At 41.8% G+C, this 22,600-nt stretch overlaps 1 protein-coding gene across 1 annotated transcript in view; it reads left to right on the top strand.

Annotated features, from left to right (window-relative positions):
• The window catches only part of SGSM1 (small G protein signaling modulator 1), a 376,300-nt gene that overhangs the window by 180,438 nt on the left and 173,262 nt on the right, over nucleotides 1-22,600 (top strand). The window contains exon 5 of the mRNA XM_056528949.1: nucleotides 7,894-8,046. Within this exon, the coding sequence (XP_056384924.1) occupies nucleotides 7,894-8,046 (153 nt within the window). The remainder of the gene's footprint in view (nucleotides 1-7,893; nucleotides 8,047-22,600) is intronic.

Raw genomic sequence — 22,600 nt, forward strand, 5'->3', positions numbered from 1 at the left:
ATTTTAGAGGCCAGAATCTCTTTTAACTTGAAAAATATCTGAGGAACCGGAGACAGGAGTTGGAGTAGAATTTTTTCTTTGAGAATAACGGTTGATAACCAGAGGTTTGAGGAGAGAAACATGAAAGGAGTTAGGAATACGTAAAGAAGGTGGCAAGCGGAGTTTGTATGAAACAGGATTGATCTTTTGTAAGACCTCGAACGGACCCAGGAAACAAGGACCAAGTTTGTAACTTGGGATTTTAGACCGAATGTATTTAGAAGATAACCAAACTTTATCACCAAGAGAGAAGAATGGAGGAGATCTTCTTTTTTTTTTTGTCTGCCTGAGTCTTCATTCGGGAGGATGCCAGAGATAAAGATTGTAGAGTCTGTCCCCAAATGTAGGAGAAATCTCTGACAAGTTCATCTACAGCAGGGAGACTGGAAGAGACTGGGACTGGAAGAGGAGACCTAGGATGATGACCAAAACCAATAAAAAACGGAGAGTCCTTCTGATTGTAGGAAAATTCGGCCAAGGGAAGAAGATCTACCAAGTCGTCCTGACGGGCAGGCACAAAATGGCATAAATAAGTCTCTAAAATTTGATTTATCCTTTCCACCTGACCATTGGACTGGGGGTGGTAGGCAGAGGAGAAATCCAAACTGATGCCAAGACAGGAACAGAGGGCTTGCCAGAATTTGGACACAAACTGCACTCCGCGGTCCGAGATGATGTTTTCTGGAAGACCATGAAGACGGAAGATATGAAGTAAGAAATGCTTGGCCAGTTGTGGAGCAGATGGGAGTCCGGGAAGAGGAATGAAATGAGCCATTTTAGAAAACCGGTCTACCACAACCCAGATGAAGGTGTTATTGTGTGCTGATGGAAGGTCGGTAATAAAATACATAGCAATGTGAGTCCATGGAATCTCAGGGATGGGCAATGGCTACAAAAGTCCTGCGGGTCTCTGTCGGGGGGGGGGGGGGGGTCTTGTCTCGAGCACAAGTGGTACAGGAACGCAAAAATTGAGAGACATCGTGTTTCAGACGTGGTCACCAATAGTGTCGGGAGATAAGAAGTGTCTTGCGTCTTCCAGGATGACCAGCCAATAAGGAAGAACTTTACATCTTAATCTGACTGGTATGAAAGTTTTACCAGGAGGTTGCTGTAGAAGATCGGCAAGGGCTGCAGAAATCAGACAATCAGGAGGGATGATATGTCTTGGAGTAGGATCCAAACCCACCACATCAGAAGATCTGGAGAGGGCTTCAGCTATGATATTCTTATTAGCTGGACGGAAATGAATGAAAAAATTAAACCGGGAGAAGAACAACGACCACCTTGCCTGACGTGGGTTCAAACGTTGGGCTGACTGAAGGTACAGGAGGTTCTTGTGGTCAGAATAAATAATGATCGGATGATGAGATCCTTCCAACAGGTGTCGTCACTCCTCTAAGGCGAGCTTTATAGCAAGCAGTTCACGATCTCTGATGGAGTAGTTTCTCTCTGCAGGCGAGAAGGTTTTAGAAAAGAACCCACAGGTCACAGTTTTACCCTTGGCACTTTTCTGGGTAAGAATGGCGCCTACTCCGATGGAGGAAGCATCAACCTCCAAGGCATAATGTTTTCCCGGATCCGGTCTTGATAGCACGGGAGCTGAAGCAAAAGCAGACTTTAAGCTGGGGAAAGCTTCCTCGGCATCAGGGGACCACAACTTCGGGTTAGCGCCCTTCTTGGTGGGAGCTACGATGGGAGCAACCACAGAAGAAAAATGTGGGATGAACTGGCGGTAGTAGTTTGCAAATCCCAGGAAACGTTGAATAGCCCATAGACCGGTAGGGCGAGGCCAATCCAAAACAGCAGATAATTTTATTGGATCCATTTGTAGTCCTTCATGAGAGACAATGTATCCTAGAAAAGGAAGACTGGATTTTTCAAAAAGGCATTTCTCCAGTTTGGCATAGAGATGATTCCTCCATAGGCGTCATAGGACCAGACTAACATGAGTATAATGCTCTTCCAAGTTGGAAGAATAAATCAGTATGTCATCAAGATAAACGACTACACAGGTATAGAGAAGGTCACGTAAGATATCATTGACAAATTCTTGGAAAACAGCTGAAGCATTGCATAGGCCAAAAGGCATCACTAGGTACTCAAAATGTCCATCGCGGTTGTTGAAAGCCGTTTTCCATTCGAATCAGGTTGTAGGCACCTCGTAAATCCAGTTTGGAGAAGACTTTGGCCCCCTGAAGACGATCAAAAAGTTCTGAGATCAGAGGAAGAGGATAACTATTCTTGACCGTGATCTTGTTCATACCTCTGTAATCAATACATGGACAGAGAGAACCATCCTTCTTACTGACTAAGAAGAATCCGGCTCCAGCTGGTGACGAAGACTTCCGGATAAATCCTTTTTGGAGGTTCTCTTGGATGTACTCTTGCATGACTTGAGTCTCTGGGTCAGATAAAGGATAGATTCTACCCCGAGGTGGCATAGTCCCAGGCAGTAAATCAGTCGGGCAGTCGTAAGGACGATGTGGAGGCAAAATCTCGGCCTGTCTTTCGCAGAAGACATCTGAGAAATCTTGATAAGGCGTAGGCAGACCTGGCATGGGAGAAATTGCAGAAAGAATTTTAGGCTTGACCGACTCCAGACAACGATTATGGCAGCATTGTCCCCAGCGAGTGAGCTCTCCGGATTTCCAATCAAGCTGCGGGGAATGGAGTTGAGCCAAGGAAGACCGAGAAGTATCTGAGAAGTACAATGTGGTAGCACAAAGAATTCAATCCTCTCCTTTTGTGAGACCCCCACTTGCAGAAGGAGAGACTCCGTGTGATATAGTACTCTACAGTCCAGATTTTGTCCTGTTATGGAAGAGATGAACAGAGGCTTGGCAAGGCGACTCACTGGAAGGTGATGTTCATGCACGAGTGAGGTTGCCAGCAGAGTCCAAAAATGCAGAAGCGAAGAAAGAATTCTGAGCATAAATGTGGATTTCTACGGAAATATTCAAACGAGAAGAGACTTGAAGAGACGTAGAGAGATGTAGTCCCTCCTACATATTCTGAGTTCGGACGTTTGCCTGGATTCTGAGAACGGGCAGGGCAGTCTTTCAGGAAATGTTCCGGACTGGCACAGTATAGACACAAATTCTTGCTGCGACGTCTGTATCTTTCCTCCTGGGCGAGGCGAGTATGATCCTCTGGCATAGCCTTTTCAGAAAATCCACTTTCTTTTAGGAGCTCCTCCTGTCTTTCGGACAAACGTACATCAATTCGTGTGGCCAAATGGATCAGCTCACACAGGTTAGACGGAAGATCTCGAGCATGCTACTAGAAAGTCCTTTTTTAAATATAGCACACAAGGCCTCGTCGTTCCATGCCAATTCAGAAGCAAGGGTACGAAACTGGACTGCATAATCTCCCACAGAGGAAGTCCCTTGACTCAGGTTAAGAAGCGCAGACTCAGCAGAGGAGACACGTGCAGGTTCTTCAAAAATGCTGCGGAATTCAGCCAGGAAAGCCGTGAGGTTGAAGGTAATTGGATGGCTACGATCCCAGAGCGTAATAGCCCAGGCCAGGGCCTTTCCAGACAAGAGGCTGATTACAAAGGCCACCATAGCACGCTCCGTAGGAAACTGATTCGCCTTGAGCTCCAGGTGCAAGGAGCACTGCGTCACAAAGACCCTATACTGCCTAGGATCTCCGTCAAACTTCGTGGGAAGGGGAAGAAGAAGCTTAGATGCTGAAGGAGCTGCAGGCACTGATGGTGTTCTCTGCTGCATAGTCAGAAGTAGCTGCGCCATGGCGGAAAGTTGATTTTATTGCGGCGCCTGATGGGCAACTGTTGCGACTGACGGACCACTTCGGAGGAGAGAGAGCCTCGCATAGCGCCAGAAATTCTGTCTGTGCCAGATTTTGCGCCAGAATTGAAAAATACCCGACTAACTCTCCCGGTGTGGCCGCCGGGGAAAGGGTATGTGGTCTCCAAAAAGGGGCGTGTCCCCGACATTTTCACAAAAATCCAACATATTTACTAAGGTTTCCATATAAAATGTGGTGGATTTGAGCTGAGGAAAACCCTACAGATCAGAGCATGTGTAAAAGAAAAAGCAAAGTGTAGGGAAAGTGGAAAATGTAGGGAAACCTTAGTAAATACTGTGGAAAATAAATTGTAGGGAATTAAAACCCACAAAGAAACCTACACTCCGCTCTTAGTAAATGAGAGCCAGTGTCCTTATATTCGGGGAAACACGGTAAGTGTAAATAGGTACTGCAGTTGCTCTAGAACAAAATGTATTATTAAAAATTAGCATTTTATCTATGTAGTAGTTACTAGACTTTTAATAATTAATCCTTCTAAACCCTACTGCAGTTTTGCAACTTTTAGGGTTTTCATTTTTATGCTGTACTTTTTACGTTTAAACTGACATGTTTTCTTTATTCTGTGGATTAAAATGAAACCCATGTTTATATGTTTTCCAATATTGTACTACTTAAAAAAAAATAAAAAAAATAAAACTTTTTAAGCAAAACAAGTATGTTTAAAGTTGCCCTATTTTGACCCCATGTTACTTTCTAACTTTTCCGTGTATGAATCTATATGAGAGCTTTTTTTTTTTGATCTGTAGTTTTATCGGTACCCTTTTCATTGCTTTTTATATATTTTTTTCTGACATGTAATGGGACCAAAAATCTGCAATTCTGCTGTTTTTTTTTTTTTTATGTTTACGCTGTTAACCGTGCAGGATAATAAACATATTTTAATAGATCGGACATTTAAACACGCGGCAATACCAGATATGTAGTGTTATTTTTATTTTTTACTTCTTTTTTTTTTTATTGGAAAGGGGAGTGATCTATATTTATATTGTGGTAGTGGGGCTTTCTTTATTTTATAAAACATTTTTTTAAATATTTATTTTACACTTTTTAAGTCCCCATAGGGGACTATTAATAGGAATCATTAGATTGCTGTGTACTATTCAGTACTATGTTATAACATAGTACTGATCAGTACAACCAGCAATCTTCTTGTACAGCCTGGCTCTCCAGGCTGCATAAGGTTTGTAATCTTGAACGCCGGAGGGAGGTAAGAGATCTCCAGCAGCCATTTAGGCTTATCGGACCCCCACGATTGCACAGCGGGGGTGGGGGGTGTCATAAACCAAGGGGGGTGTCTGGTTTCACTATATAGATGCCATTATCAATGCCGATCACAGCATCTTGAGTTAATGGCTGCCATCAGCGTGTTCGCTGATGTCCGCCATTATCGGTGAGTCAACAGTTTCAGCCACCTTGTAAATGTACAGCATTGTGCGCAAAGTCATTCGCAGCAGCACCGTACATTTACAGCACATGTCCTTAAGAGGTTAAATGTATTTGAGATATTTAATAAATAAATAAAATCTATATACATAGAAAAGCATGGAAAATCATATCCTATTTCCATAAACAGTACATATGTGCCAAGTGGTGTATGTCAACACAAATAAATTGCCTTCACGCACATAGGAAGGAAGGTAACATTACAACATAGAATCAACCAAAAGAATCCTTCTTATCATGTGTCTATATTAAATGAATAAACTTAATTTCAATTCATTACCATTGTACTAAATAAAGGATTAAAACTACAGTCCCTATTGGTCTTGTCTTTTTATATATCAGATATTGTGAAAAAGGTGCAATCACTGATATAAAAAAAATTTGACGATTACTACCACCTATTATATGTACTAATATGTAAGGCTTTAGTATCCTCTATGGGTGTACAAGTCTACCCTGCTAGGAATTTGTCGGTCTGTATTGAAACCAATGTTGTTTACAACATTGGTTTTTGGTGCCAGTACAAATAGGTGCAGTATATGATTGATATTTATGTAATGTTAAAACCGATTATCCCACTAGTCTGTTATGTACCACAGGCTGGGTTGCATGTTCACTGTATATTTGTTTTTGAAGGACTAGAGATCAAGAGAACTGCTGCTAAAACCAGAATCTGTCTACTCCTACATGTTTCACCACTTGAATGTGGCTTTCTCAAGGAGGCAACTGACAGCACAGATGCCTACAACACTTGACACACATGCACTGTTTATGGAAATACGATATTAACGAGGCATAGACTGGCATATACACCACACAAAATCCATTTGACGTTACTGTGCAATTACCGCTGTGCATAAACTATATTGCATAATTTCTTTCATTCCCTCCTACTCACTGTTGTTGAAATTGCTTTGAGAATGCAGCAAGGCAAAAATTATTTGTTTTTTATAAAATTTATTTTATTTGTCAAGCGGTACTAAAATAGATAAATATACATATTAACTGTATTTGGTCAGTAATGCAAATCCTTAGGCAGGTTAATAAAATGTGAAAAATGCTGTAATTGTATTGCTTTTAATCCCTTAAGGACCACGGGTTTTTCAGTTTTTGCACTTTCGTTTTTTCCTCCTCACCTTTTAAAAATCATAACCCTTTCAATTTTGCACCTAAAAATCCATATGATGGCTTATTCTTTGCACCACCAATTCTACTTTGCAGTGACATCAGTCATTTTACCCAAAAATCTACGGAGAAACGGAAAAAAAAATCATTGTGCGATGAAATTGAAGAAAAAACGCCATTTTGTAACTTTTGGGGGCTTCCTTTTCTAAATTTTTCAGTAAAAATGACACCTTATCTTTATTCTGTAGGTCCATACGGTTAAAATGATACCCTACTTATATAGGTTTGATTTTGTCGTACTTCTGTAAAAAATTATAACTACATGCAGAAAAATGTATACGTTTAAAATTGTCATCTTCTGACCCCTATAACTTTTTTATTTTTCCACATATGGAGCGGTATGAGGGCTCTTTTTTTGCGCCGTGATCTGAAGTTTTTATCGGTACCATTTTTGTATTGATCGGACTTTTTGATCGCTTTTTATTCATTTTTTCATGGTATAAAAAGCAACCAAAAATACGTTATTTTGGACTTTGGAATTTTTTTGCGCGTACGCCATTGACCGTGCGGTTTAATTAATTATATATTTTTATAGTTCGGACATTTATGCACGTGGCGATACCACATATGTTTATATTTATTTTTATTTACATGGTGTTTTTGTTTTTTATGAGAAAAGGGGGGTGGTTTGAACTTTTATTAAGGAAAGGGTTAAATCACATTTATTAACTTTTTTTTTTGCAGTGTTATAGCTCCCATAGGGACCTATAACACTGCACACACTGATCTTATACCCTGTTCACTGCAAAGCCATAGCTTTGCAGTGATCAGGGTTATCGGCGGTCGATTGCTCAAGCCTGAATCTCGGGGTTGGAGCAATCAATCGCCGAGGGGACAAGCCGGAGGCAGGTAAGAGGCCCTCCGCTCGTGTCTCTGCTGATCGGGACACTGCATTTTCACTGCGGTGGTCCCGATCAGCGCCGCTGAGCAGCCGGGAAGGTTTTACTTTCGGTTTAGGGTTAATAGCGCACGGCACCGCGATCGCTGCCGCGCACTATTAGCCCCGAGTCCCGGCATCAGATGATGCCGGCACTGACCCGATATGATATATATCGCGGGAGTCGGCAAAGGGCGTAAATATACGTCCTTGGTCGTTAAGGGGTTAAATTAATGGAATAAAGGTTTAAAAATAATAATAATAAAAATAGCAAATTAGAGTACAGGTCCCTAAATGGTGCCTAAAAACAAGAATTCAAACAGCTACCATACCTTATTGAAATATATGTGTACAGGAAAGGTGTCAATCAGCAATTTGTTATTGTGAACAGTGCTTTGTAGAGTTGTCATGAAGTGTGCAATTAATTGCTTCAGTGTCAGTTTTTAAAACTGTTAATCATTTTTTTTTTTTTATCTATCCCTAATACTTTATTTTTTCTGCCTGCTATTTGTTTCTAGGAAAAACCAAATGCAAGGTGCCCAGGAAACTGTTCGCAAGAACCAAAGACTTCCTAATCTATCACCTCAGGCCATCAAACATCTATGGATTCGTACAGCACTTATTGAAAAAGTGTTAGATAAAATTGTTCTTCACTTAGTGGAAAATTCCAGGTAATAGCATATTTTTCTTTGACCTAGCTAGGCACTAGGATTGAGTTTTTATAATGGATATTTGACATTATACCCAAAGATTTTTAGATTTCTAAAAGGCTGTGAACACCTTTTTGAAAGTATTTTTTTTTATTCTTGCATTGTTTTCTTCAATTCTCCTTCACAGCCTGTAGAATTTATGTTTTCATATATAGTGTGAGTTGATTTGTCTCTTTCAGAATTAATTCCAGCAAAAAAATGCCCGAAAGCATGTGTTCCAGCTCCTCTTACCTCTCTGAGTAGTTAGGCAGCTTTTTTGACAGATGTCTCTCTAAGTAAAACAAAGCGGCCTACACTACATGTGAAAACATGTAGGCTGCAGAAGAAAAACTGAGGAATAGATACATATGAAAGAAATGTTTTTACACCATAAGAAGTGCAATGTATTAATTTGAAAATGTTGTTGAAAAGCATCAAAAGCCTTTCATGTTTTATTTTTCCTATAATTTCAATAACTAATTTGTCGTGACTTGGTTCAACCGTCATGTAAAGATTTGCATCAAGTGCAAAAGTACTTTTCTTTTTTTATAACTGTATTGAGTCATTACTCAATCCAATACGCAGACTTCCTCTAATAGGTAGGAAAAACATACACTAAGGCATATGTACATTAGAAGATCTTTAACTGAAAAGCAAACAACATTCCAGATAGAGGAATGTTTTATTCAGTAGTCCTCTTCAGTAACGATATAGTGTACCTCTATGGATTAAAAGGTTCTATTTATAGGAACTTTTTGGTAATAGCTAATTGGTAAATTCAAGAAATGGACTGGATTCACAATAATTGAGTGGAGGTCTTCCTCCTAGTGGCTAGCTGCACCACTGAATTAGGACCGATGTCGGTCGGGCAATCGGTCCTAATTCAGTCAGCCTACGCTTACTCCCTGTCTGTCAATCAGACAGGCGGGAGCGAGCGCTGTGAGCACCGGGGCTGCGCTCATTGGCTGCCTGGCCTTGCAGCTGCCTCATTGGTTGCCTGCCCCCGGCATGTACAGTCTGGAGGCAGTCTGGCACGGAGTCTCAGTGCTGCGCTGATGCTCCGGGACTGTACATGTCCTGTACTGGTAAGTGATGGCTTATTTCACTTACCCGTACTTCAGTCCCGGGTCTCGGCGGTGAGCACGGCAAGTGGGCAATGCTCCTATACTCCACCTCCCTGGATAACACTACACTGCTAAACAGGGAGGAGGAGACCCCGGAGCAACCTGCCGTGCTATTGGCCGCTCATCTATGCACGCGCCCTACAGGAGCACAGCATAGATGAGGTGAGGTCGGAAGTCGGCGTCCAGCAGGCGTCGGTGACGTTGTGCCTGCTGGGGAAGTCTGCTTCCGGCAGAGCTACAGCCGGCAGCAGAATATCAGCTCTTTATAAGGTAGCAAAACATTTTTAAAAGGCAGGGAGGGGGTTAGGGATAGTTTAACAATAGGTAGGGACGAAAAAAAATATACAGATAGTGGGAGCTACTCTTTAAGGATACCTGTCGGGCTGAAATTTCATAGCTCCGTCAGGACTTGCAGCATGTCTCTGACCAGGTGGAGAGCTTGGAGTAGGCACATGATTCCTCACGGTCCTATGTTGCTCAACTTCAATTCACTATTGCGGCCCAGTCCGACTTCCTTAATGACCTACACAGCCATGTGAAGAACTTGGATGGGGGGGTAGACAATTGCTCCATTGTAATGTTTATGCCCCTAACACCTCTCAGATACCTTTTTCTGCAACAGGAGCTGTCGCAGTTGCATTTTAGGAGCTCTCTTACTTTCATCTCCCTTTCGGTGCTGAGGCACTTGGTGGCTTCTCGGTCTCAATTGGGTGCTCTAGCCCTTTATAAGGTTGAAAGGCAACTGTTTGCTAAGCAGCGTTTTTATGAAAAGGGCAACAAGGCTCATGCTGGCGAGACTTTTACCAGACAGTGTGGCTTGCCAGGCACCTTCGGCCCTGAAGGACTCCTCTGGCACTCTCCACTATCACCCTGAAGCGATTTCTAAGCTGTTTTTTGACTATTATTCTTAGCTTTACTCTCTCCCTTCTCACCTTCCCTCTGACCCGGTGGAGCATGTTGAGGCGCTTACCTCCTTCCTCTCTCAGTGGAGACTCTGAATGCCCCTATCATGCTTGAAGAGCTCTCGGAGGTTCAGAAGTCCCTTCCTGCTGGACACTCCCCCGACCCTGATGGCTTTACTTACTTATACTACCAAACGTTCTCTTCTGGTCTTCTTCCCAAACTTGTCCCTCTTTTTAACTCTTTCATCCTCTTTCAATCCTTTTTACACTCTCTGATTACTTTGCTCCCCAAGCCTGGTAAAGACCCTCATGATTGTTCCAGCTACAGACCCATTGCCCTCCTTAATTCTGACCTGAAGCTGTTCTCCAACATCTTGGCTAACCACCTCTGTTGCTTTCTTCCCACCCTTGTACACAAGGATCAAGTGGGCTTTATCCCTTGCCGTCAAGGTGGGGATAATACTAGGGTCTAGTGGGTCTGGTGGACTGGATCAATCGGAGGTTGGAGCACGCCCTAATTCTTAGTCTAGATGCAGAAAAGGCCTTTCATAGGCTTGGCTGGCCTTTCCTTTTTGCTACTTTCCAGAAATTTGGTATCTCTGGTAACTTTCTCACTGCCTTGCGGTGTCTCTCTTTCTCTCCCACTGCTTCTCTAAAACTTTCCAATGCTTCCTCACCTACCTTTCCTTTGTTTATGGCACTCGTCAGGACCAAATATTTCTGGGCTGCCCACTTACGTAATTTGGTCACTTGGTCATCGTATCATACTTATAGTAAATGGATGGAATTGGAGAAGTTATGGTTGGCCCTTATTCACTCTAATACTCTTCTTTGGTCTTCTCCCCCACGTGCCCCACTTAGTCCTCTCCTGGGCCCAATGTCTTTTTTCTCGCTACGTGTGGTACTACTGTGCTAGGCAGGTTAAGCTCTCTTCTTTTTTTTCCCCCTTACAGTCCTTTTTTTACCATCCAGACTTCCCTCCAGGCTTGTCTTCTGAAATGGGTTGGGAATGGGGATCTAGAGGTTTTATGTTGGGCGGATGTTGTGGATCCCCTTTCCCACTCTCTCTTGTCTTCTGACCAATTGAAGGCTCATTGGGACCTTCCTTCTTCTGAGGAGACCCATTACCGTCAGCTTTGGCCTTATTTTGCCTCTAAACAGTTGTATCCCTTACTACAAGTTTTGAATGGCTGTGTAGGAATGGGCCTCAGATTAAGAGTGACTCCTGTGCTCTCCCCCCACTGATGGTCCCCCCCATCCCATCGTTACATGAGCTGTTGGGAAGAGGCCCTTGGTACATCTATCATACTTCCTCTGTGGCAGATCATTTGGGAGCTGGCCTCCAAGGTATGTACAGCATACAAGGAGACATCATTTAAAATTCTCATGGGCTGGTATCATACCCCAGTCCTATTGAATAAACTGAACCCTAATATCCCTCCCCAATACTGGTATTGTGGAGTGGGCCTGGGCACAAGCATTCATATATTTTGGTGCCTGCGTATAGGACAATGGTCCAAAAGCTTCTTCATGCTGTTTTGGGTGTCTTGGTCCCCTTAGACCTCTTGGTTTACCTCCTGCACCTATCGAGTAGGGTCCTTCCGAAGAAGCCATTTAGGTTATTTTTACATGTGTCCCTGGCTGCTAAGACTCTTATCAATAAGCAGTGGAAGCAGACTCTTCCGCCATCGGAGGATGATCTGATGGCTCTGATCCGGGAGATTCGCTCTCTGGAATCTCTTACAGCCTCTCTAAACAATGTGATCTCCCAATTTGCATCTGTCTGGGAGCCCTGGGATAGGTTTGTGGATTGACAGCCTCCATAATCTGCCTTTTGTTGTCTGTACCATTGGTTTTTCTTACTCTAACCCCTTTTCTCTCTCCCTTCTCCTCTTTTTTTTGTGTCTCTCCTTGTTTGTCTTGTGGTTTGTCCTTCCCTGTCCCCCCCACACTTCTTTTCCCTTCCCCGCTTTTCCTTTTTTTTCCTCCCCTTGTACTTTTTCCTTGCTTAGAGTCTAGTTTACTGATACTGGTCTTTTTCTGTAGCTGGATTTTCCCTGTTTACATATTTATTTTTTATTATTATTATTATTGTCCCCCTCGCAAGGTTTTTTTTTTCCCTTGCCAAATGCTAGTGTTGTTGTACTTGGTCTACATTTCACTGTCGACTTTGTAATTTTCCTTTTTCCTTTGTCAAGTTTCTTGCTGTTTACTTTTATCATAAAACAAAAGTTTTCAATAAAAAATTACAGTTAAAAGAAAATAAAAAAATTGACTGGTAGTACACAGGGCCCTTGTGTGCCACTAAGGTCAAAATGTGATATAAAATAAATCAGTACATACTTTAAATGAATAGATATGCATGTAAAATGTTCAGGATCACCATATATTGAATAAAATAAATCCCACAATGAATACAAATTGGCTACAAGTGGTGACTAAAAGACTGTTCCTTATGGTAACCACAATTTCTTGTAGCCTTCAAAGGAAGATTGTTCTGTCTTCTAATATTGAATTGCTGTATCAGCTGATATACTACGTTGGTAAGTAGTATTCGTTGTATCAAGTTTGTATCAGGCGTATTCTGAATCACTAGTCTTAGTATGCTGAGGTAGGCCGTAATTGAAGTAGTTATTACAGCAAAGGCATGTGGGACTACTAGTCGTAGTGCCGTATTGTGACCGCATACCTTAATGGTACAAGGACGTTCTGGTCTTTATCCTCACTGCCAGCTCTCTTAACCCGTTAAGGACTCAGGGTTTTTCCGTTTTTGCACTTTCGTTTTTTCCTCCTTACCTTTTAAAAATCATAACCCTTTCAATTTTCCACCTAAAAATCCATATTATGGCTTATTTTTTGCATCACCAATTCTACTTTCCAGTGACATTAGTCATTTTACCCAAAAATGCACGGCGAAACGGAAAAAAAAATCATTGTGCGACAAAATCGAAAAAAAAACGCCATTTTGTAACTTTTGGGGGCTTCCGTTTCTACGCAGTGCATATTTCGGCAAAAATTACACCTTATCATTATTCTGTAGGTCCATACGGTTAAAATGATACCCTACTTATATAGGTTTGATTTTGTCGCACTTCTGGAAAAAATCATAACTACATGCAGGAAAATTTATACGTTTAAAAATGTCATCTTCTGACCCCTATAACTTTTTTATTTTTCCACGTACGGGGCGGTATGAGGACTAATTTTTTGCGCCGTGATCTGAAGTTTTTATTGGTATGATTTTTGTTTTGATCTGTCTTTTTGATCACTTTTTATTCATTTTTTAATGTTATAAAAAGTTACCAAAATACGCTTTTTTGGACTTTGGAATTTTTTTGCACGTACGCCATTGACCGTACGGCTTAATTAATGATATATTTTTATAGTTCGGACATTTACGCATGCGGCGATACCACATATGTTTATTTATTTTTTTTTTTACACTGTTTTATTTTTTTTATGGGAAAAGGGGGGTGATTCAAACTTTTATTAGGGAAGGGGTTAAATGACCTTTATTAACACTTTTTTTTTACTTTTTTTTTGCAGTGTTATAGGTCCCATAGGGACCTATAACACTGCACACACTGATCTCTCATCCTGATCACAGGCGTGTATTAACACGCCTGTGATCAGCATTATCGGCGCTTGACTGCTCCTGCCTGGATCTCAGGCACGGAGCAGTCATTCGTCTATCGGACACCGAGGAGGCAGGTAAGAGCCCTCCCGGTGTCCGATCAGCTGTTCGGGACGCCGCGATTTCACCGCGGCGGTCCCGAACAGCCCGACTGAGCAGCCGGGATACTTTCAGTTTCACTTTAGAAGCTTCTAAAGGGTTAATACCGCACATCGCCGTGATCGGCGATGTGTGGTATTAGCCGCGGGTCCCGGCCGTTGATTAGCGCCGGGACCCACGCGATATGATGCGGGATCGCGGCGCGATCCCGCTTCATATCGCAGGAGACGGCGCAGGACGTAAATATACGTCCTGCGTCGTTAAGGGGTTAAGCAAAAGAGGGTGTGCTGCGGGAGACTCTGCCGTCTCCGAAATGTCACAGAATAGACAGATTGGCTCCGGTCGGGTGGTCTGCAGAGCTCCTGTTCCGTGGAGAGTTGATGTCTGTGCGAGGATCCTGGATGTCGTCCTCGTGGTAGGTAGCACATGCTCCTTGCTGTTAAATAAGCAGGCGTGATGGTAGGTGTGCGGTGCAATAGTAAATCCAATTGGTTACACTGTGGGTAGTCAGTGGTGATTCCTGTAACTAGCTGGACGCATTTCAAGACCTCCGTAGGTCTTTTCTTCAGCAGCTTGTTAACTTTCAGAAAGAAAGTAAAATAAAGTGAAGAAAAAAAAAATACAGTAAATAAATAATGAAAAATAAACAATAACTATAAATAAAAAATAAACACAATCTCCCTCCCTCCCCCCAAAAATTGTATACACTTATTTGGTATCGTCACATCCGTAACAACCCAAGCAATAAAGCTATAATGAACGCCCTAAATGTTTTTTTTTTATAAAAACCCTGTCAAATTTATGGCTTTATATAATAGCTGCTTCTGTAAAACTAAAATAAAAAGTGATCAAAATGTCCCATGTACCCCCAAAATGGTACCACTAAAAACGTCAACTCCTCACGGAAAAATTTGCCATCTCACAACATTGTCGGTATAAAAAAATAAAATAAATGCAGCTCTAAGAAAATAACAAGATTTTTTAAATCAAAAATAGTTTTTATAGTGTAACTGTAATAAACCATTAAAAAAAGTACATAAATGAGGTATCGCCATAATCGTACTGACCTGCAGAATAAAATTACCATGTCATTGATACTGCAAGGTGAACACTGTAAAAAAAAAAAATAATAATAATAATAATAATCTTGCCAATATTACAACTTTTTGGTAATCCTGCCTCACTAAAAATTTTATAAAAAGTGATCAAAATGTCAGACATACCTCAAAATAGTACTATTCAAAACAGCTGCTTATCCCACACAAAAAAAAACCTCACACAGCTCCGTTGGTAAAAAAAAAAAAATATTTAAAAGTTACAGCTCTCAGAATATGGTGACACTTAAATTTTATTTTTTTTTACCAAAAAAGTAAATGGGATAAACCGCAAAAAACATATATAAATTAGGTATCGCCACAATCGTCCCGCGATCTCTCCTGCAGCCCCCCGTGTCATCTGCTGCATGGAGCAAAGTTTGCTCCATGCCTGATGATGGGCGATACAAGGGCCAGAGTATCATGATGTCATAGCCCTGCCCCTCGTTACATCATGCCCCACCCCCTCAATGCAAGTCCGTCATGCCCACTCCCATAAACTTGTATTGAGGAGGCGGGCGTGACGTCACAAAGGGCAGGGTCAAGACACGCCGGCCCCTGTATCGCCCTTCATCAGGCATGAAGCGGACTTCACTCCGTGCAGAAGATGACACGGGGTGCTGCAGGAGAGATCGTGGGGATTCCCAGCAGCAGGACCCCTGCAATGTGACATCTTATCCCCTATAACAAGTGGAACAAGTCAGGCTTAAAAAATGGGCCTTGGTCTTTAAGGCCATATTTGGCCTGGTCCTGAAGGGGTTAAAAAGGTTACAAATAGATAAGGAAATTAAAACAGCACCTTGTCATATACATATACATCACATGTTAAGTGATTTACCAGATAGTTCCAACGTCCTAAATTTATATAACAAGAATTCCTAATATCATCACAATAGCTGCAATTGCCGCACCAAAATTTGCTCCTTAATGTATTTCTACTTAGTCAGTTACTCTCCTCCATAATGGGAGGCAACCTATGCTTCACCAGTAAGGCTTCTTTCACACTTCCATTAGCACACGGGAGTGTGATGGCCTTCAGGGGAGCCCGTCTTGTGCCGTCTTTTTCTCCCGTTAGTCCTGCTACAAAATAACGGCACCCAAAGGATCCCAATATAGTAAATGGGATCCTTCGGGTGCCTCGTCCCAAAAACAGCCATTAAAGGCTGGGGAAAAAAAGAGCCTAATGGCCGTTTAAGGGCTGTGCACAATGGCAGTGTGAAACTAGCCTAAATCACACAAATATATTCTTTTAATGAATCAACAACTTCCGGTTTTATCTGTTCACTCATGGGACCATGTTTAACAGTGAACACGAACATTTTATTACTTTTATTTATTTTCTTTCTCACAAATACTTCACCTTTTAGATGCTTAGCCTTACTCAATGGTTCTCTTTAAAGGAAAACTGTCAACCTGTTCACCCAGACTAAACTGGGTTATAGTGTGGGTGAACAAGATTCAAACGAGGGATCACTTACTTATTTTCGTTAACTGGCCGCTGAGATATCTTGTTCTGAAGTCCCAGGATTTCTAATGAGAATAAGCGCACTGAAAGCGTCTCCCCTGCTGGCTGGCCACCTCTCGCTCCCATAGTAAGGCTCCTAAGCCCGCCCCTCCACTATGCATATGCATTGGATTCATTGGTTGGAGTCCCACATCACGTGATCGCAGCGCTCTGTCTGAAGAGCGCATGCGCCGCTATATTTTCCCCAGCTCTTACGTCTTGATGACGTGAAAACTGGGGAAAATGTAGCAGCGCATGTGCTCTTCAGACAGATCGCTGCGATCACGTGATGTGGGACTCCACACTTGGACGTGGAGTTGAATCTAATGCATATGCATAGTGCAGGGGCGGGGTTAGGAGCCTTACTACGGGAGCGAGAAGCGGCCAGCCAGCGGGGGAGATGCCTTCAGTTCACTTATTCTTATTAGAAATCCCGGAACTTCGGGACAAGATATCTCGGCTGCCAGTTGACGAAAATAAGTAATTGACCTCTCGTTTGAACCCTGTGGTGAACAGGCTGACAGTTTTCCTTTAATCTGCCTGAGTCATATAAATTACCCTTATGGAACAGATATTTTTATGTGGTTTGGGTGGTAACTGTCATACCGTTAATGGAGAATTGGTAGTAGTGGGTTTACAATATTGTCTGATACACAGTTCTTTCTCCACAATTCCATATGATTACAACCAGAATTAGCCGAAACAGAATTGTCATTCATTCATGTATGTCGTAAATTGGAGGAACTCTTCTCTGAACTCTTTCCATACAATCAAAATATCATATACAATAAAAAGATTATATTGCTGACATAGGGGTCTGAAACATTACAGATCTTACTTTCCTTAAAATCTGCCAAAAATAAATCAGCAAAAGTAGGTGCTACTTAACTGCCCATCGCTGTTCCAGCCTCCCAGAAGGAATTAATGACTTTTTCACAGGAATTAAGGGGCAGATTTATCAAAACCTGTATAGAAGAAGAGTAATGTTGCCCATAGCAAACTATTTGAGTGCTTCTTTCAGGTTTGAGGAGGCATCTGAAAAATAAAAGTAATCTGGTTGCTATGGGCAACTAAACCACTCTTCCTCTACACAGGGTTTGATAAATCTCCCCCTAAATGATTTATATCTCACAGTAAAAAAGATATTGGTTGGGCCATTTTGTACATTTTGGGGGCTTCCATTTTTACGCAGTGCTTTATTTTTTTCTTAAATGACACACTGTTTATTATGTAGGTCGATATCATTACAATACCCTATTTTGTGTAGGTTTTATTTTACTACTTCCTTTTTGTATGAAAATTTGTATGCTTAAAATTGTCCTCTTCTGACTCCTATAACTTTTTTTCCCTATATGGGGATGGGGGAGGGCTCATATTTTTTGCGCCATGATCTGTAGTTTATTTATTTTTTGTACCATTTGTGTTATTATTATGGTATATGAAGTAACCACAAATATGCAATCCTTAACTTTGGTATTTATTTTTTTTTTTTTACATATACACCATTGACCGTGCAGTTTAATGAACATTATAATTTAATAGTTTGGACATTTACACGGAAAGATACAATATATTTTCTTTTTTTTGTTTTCTTTAACATATTTTATTTACATTTTTTCTCAATATATAAAAACATAGAAAAATAAAGAGAAACAGTAAATTGCCAGCCAAAGACGTGCATGCTTGTATAACAGTCATATGTAGAAAAAGTCCAACAAGGAGACAAATTAAAGTCCATCAGCACAGTGGAGGGATCCAGGAGAAATAGAATGTACAGACCAGCTGCTAATATCTTGTCAGTCACTGTAGCGGTGATTCCTGGATCAATCAGAGTGGACAGGACATAGCACAGAAGGAATACAAAAGAGAGAACCAGAAATGCTAATAGGGAGCAATAACCCAGAACACATCCCTGACATAGGAGGTGGTGTACCTAGAACAGGAGCTATGAGGGTAGCTGTAAGGCCACTAGTGTGTTCCCTATCACTCCCAAGCATCACCACTCAGTTGAACTAAAAGGTCTGACAATGTCTGCTATTTCAGCCGCAGTATATTGCAAAAGAATAAATACCTTCCGCTTATCAAAAAACTTGTCAGTGTGTGTGCTTTTGTGGTGCTCTGCATCTATTCTGTCTATCCCGCAAAGCAATTTAAGTTGCATGATTACCATAGTCAGGGTAGGGGTAGAGGCTGATAGCCAGGAGGCAATAAGACAATGTAGTGCCACAAGGAGGACATTGTGAACCATCTGGGGCACCTTGGGAAGAGCCGGTTGGTGGGGGGGGGGGGGGGGGCTAAACTGGTGGAAGAGTAAGGCTCTTGGAGTAAGCAGTAAAGTCAAGCCCCAGATGTCTCTAACAGGTTGCTGTCTAAGGACAAGTCGGCTCGTCCTGAGACTGCAAGCGGTGTATGGCTCGAGTCAGGAGCCCGCGCCATACCGTCCGGCCCCCAGCTGATTCTTGTAGCTGGGGGCTGCCGTTAATAACCCTTTAGATCGCCGCTAACCGCTTCCATATTAAAAGTTTGAATCAACCCCCTTTTCCCAAATTCCATATAAAAAATATCTAAACAAAATAAAAATAAACATATGTGGTATAGCCACGTGCGCAAATGTCCGAACTATAAAAATATAATGTTAATTAAACCACACGGTCAATGGCGTTTACGTTTAAAAATACCAAAGTCCAAAATTGCATATTTTTGGTCACTTTGTATACCTTAAAAAAAAATTATAAAATGGATCAAAAAGTCCCAACAAAACAAGAATAGTACCGATAAAAACTTCAGATCACGGTGCAAAAAACTAGCCCTCACACATGTCCGTATACGTAAAAATAAAAAAGTTATAGGGGTCAGAAAATGACAATTTTAAAAGTACTAATTTTGGTGCATGTAGTTATAATTGTTTTTAGGTAGAATAATAAAATAAAACCTATATAAATTGGGTATCATCGTAACAGTATGGCCCTACAGAAGATAAGATCATTTTTACAGAGAAATGCACAGAGTAGAATTGGAAGCCCCCAAAAGTTGCAAAGTTTTTAGTTTTTTTTAAATTTTATTTTGCCCCACAAATATTTTTTTTTCTGGTTTTACCGTATATTTTGTGATGTAATGATTGATGCCATTACAAAGTAAATAAACTTTTGTAAAGTAACTCAGGCTATGTTCCCTAACTATTCCTAACAGTCTTACCACCCTTAGAGAAAATGGCAAAGTTTAAAAAAAACTCTATCATACCTTTTATTCTTGCTCACATTGCAATCTCGCAGTAGGAGAAAGTGGGCATTCCCCAGTAGACATGACATCACTGAAGCCTGCTGGGGGACCACTTCCACCCTCACATGGTTGCAGTGCTGTGATGAATAAAAGACCTCAAGTTCTGTGCAGCAGCATTCAGTCTGTGTATTTTTCAGTGAGGCGCTGGTCATCTTTTAGTCTGTACAGCTTAGTCTGTGCAGCTGCTTTCAGTGAGGCTCTTTGCAGCTGTCAATCAAGCTCAGTGCAGAGAAACACTTCCTGAATTTGGTCTCCTTCCATTACAAGCAGGAGACCAAAATTGAGATTTTGACCAGACGTAATGTGTTCTGGTCAAGAAGGGAGACCTCTGGAGGCCAGAAGTATACAGACAAAAAACTTACAGAAAACGTTTTTTTATTTTATTTTTTATAATGGTTATTTATTTGGCATAAGGAATCCGATATTAAAAATCATGTGAGAACAAGTCAAAACCCCATGCCATAAGTTAGTCAAAAGGGTAGAGCATTTTGGACAAGCTCTAATTCTATCTGGTAAGTTAGGGGGGATGGCAGGATATTTAAACCTGTAAAGGGCCTTATGTGCTAATTTGTAATAGTTCTCACGCCAGCGCTCATTAATAGTACAACACCGGACAATGTTCCAGCCCCGGAGGACACTCAGAAATATTGTCTCCCGGCACCCACGAGGACCAAAAGGAGAAGAGGGTGGCTGGGTCTATTTTAAGGAGTACTCACCTCAGAGCCAGATAGATAGTGGAAATAGTTAGTTTGCGAGGTCTAGAACCAATCAAATAGTCCAGCTCATGTTCCTGGGTTTCCTTGTCTAGATTTTTCAAGCGATGAGTATATTTGATTCAAGGGTAATGTGAGAGAGGATGGAAACTCATACATAGCCTGCAGGGATTGTGGGGAGAGCCAACATTTGTTATGTTTGTCTATGAGCTGACAGACTGTGGTCATGCCCTTTTCTGTCCAGAAAGCATACACATGGAAAGGGATGCCCCTAGGAGTTTCCGTGTGTCCGGCTAAGGAAAGATGTTTGAATACCAAAAAAGGAAGTTGAAATAATTTCCGAACCTCCTTCCATGTCACCACTGTGCCCTCAAAAGAATCCAGCGTTTAACCAAGGAAGGCAATTTGGAGTAGAATGTGTGAAGAAGGGCCGTCAGGTCCCATGGGGCCACCAACACCTTCTCCAGAGCACAAGTAGCAAGAAAGGAGGATCCGTGAATCCAGTACACATCTAAACAAGCAGGATAGGTTGCATCTTCGCATGTTCGGGAAATTGAGCCCCCCATCCTGCTTACCCAGCATATGTTTATGGAGTGCGATTTGTGGTCTCTTACCCGCCCATATAAATTTAGTAAATGCCGATTTAAGCATGTTTCAACAATAAGGGTAGGGTCTGTAAAGGATAAAGAAGCCAGGAGAAACTAACCATTTTGCTTAGATGGCATCTGCCCATAAAGGTGAGTGGAAGGCCCCTCCATATCAGCAATTCGGCTTGGATTTTAGAAAAGAGGGGTGGGAAATTCAGATGGTATATCATGTCAGGAGTCTTGCCCACTTTGATCCATAGGTAGGTGACGGAGGAGGTGGCAGTTCTGATACCTAGTCCCATTACTTAAGGTAGCCAGCGCAGCGGGGAGGCCCCTAAGGGAAGCAATTCTGATTTAGAGATATTAACTTTATAGCCTGAAAAAAAAAAAACAAAGAACCTTAAATGGTCCGATATGCCCTGCAGTGACGATTCCGGTTTCTCAATAAAGAGCAACACATCATTTGCAAACATTTCCTTCTCCCCCCACTTTTATACTCGAATAAATATCGGAGGTCAGCAGAACAGCTGTATGCTACAGAGAAAATTATTTTCTTTTTGAATTTATTTTTTGTCTTGTCCATAGTGCTCTCTGCTGACACCTATGTCCGTGTCAGGAACTGTCCAAAGCAGCATAGGTTTGCAAAGGGGAATTTCCCCTGCTCTGGACAGTTCCTGATACGGGCATCAGGTGTCAGCAGGGAGCACTGTGTACAAGACAAAAAAGAAATTCAAAAAGAGAATAATTTCAGCTGTAGCATACAGCTGCTAAAAAGTACTGGAAGGGTAAAGTCATTTACAAATCTGTTTAACTTTCTGGCACCAGTTGATTAAAAAAAAATGTTTTCCACTGGAGTACCCCTTTAAATGAGGCTTAGTCAGGATCATGTCTGTGGAGTCTTTTAACACTGTAATGTGGGACGGTGGGTACCAGCCTTTCGCCAGAAGGCCTTACTCCCTTGTCTAAAGAGATCAACCTTAAACTCAAAGCGACAAAGGCGCTCTCTTCTGTCAAACCAAAATTCAAAGTGGGCCCTAGCAGACTTCCACTCATCTCTGTGTCTCTGTGGGGGAATTAAGGAAGCGAGCATACGCATCCCTTAAGAGGGCACTAGCCACAGTAAACTGGGTGAGGGAGGTGCGTTTTAGGGCTGTCATGTGTGTGATCAAACATCCCCTGAGCACCGCCTTCCCAGTTTTCCAATAGAATAGTGGATCAGACCAATCGGAGTCGTTATTCACTGTGAATTCCAACCACCGTGCCCTGAGCTGTTCCACAAAAGCTTCAACGTTGATTAAAAGAGAAGGGAACAACCAGAGTATGTCAGTCCCTCTAGGGCAGGAGGGGTAAAACTGCAAGATCAGTGAGGTATGGTCCGACAGTGCCAAGTCTCCAATGTCCACGGAACGCACTCGATGACAAATTTCCGAACTGTCAAAAAAAGTAATCTATTCAAGACCAGGAGCCGTGGGCACTGGAGAAATGGGTGAAGTCCCGATTATCCGGGTGTGCGTTCTCCAAGCATCCTATAGTCCTAAATGATCCAGAAATGGGGGGAGGACACAGTTACAAGCCCTAGCAGGCATGATTGGGGATAATG

This window comes from Hyla sarda, chromosome 1, assembly GCF_029499605.1.
Source record: "Hyla sarda isolate aHylSar1 chromosome 1, aHylSar1.hap1, whole genome shotgun sequence".
NCBI lineage: Eukaryota > Metazoa > Chordata > Amphibia > Anura > Hylidae > Hyla > Hyla sarda.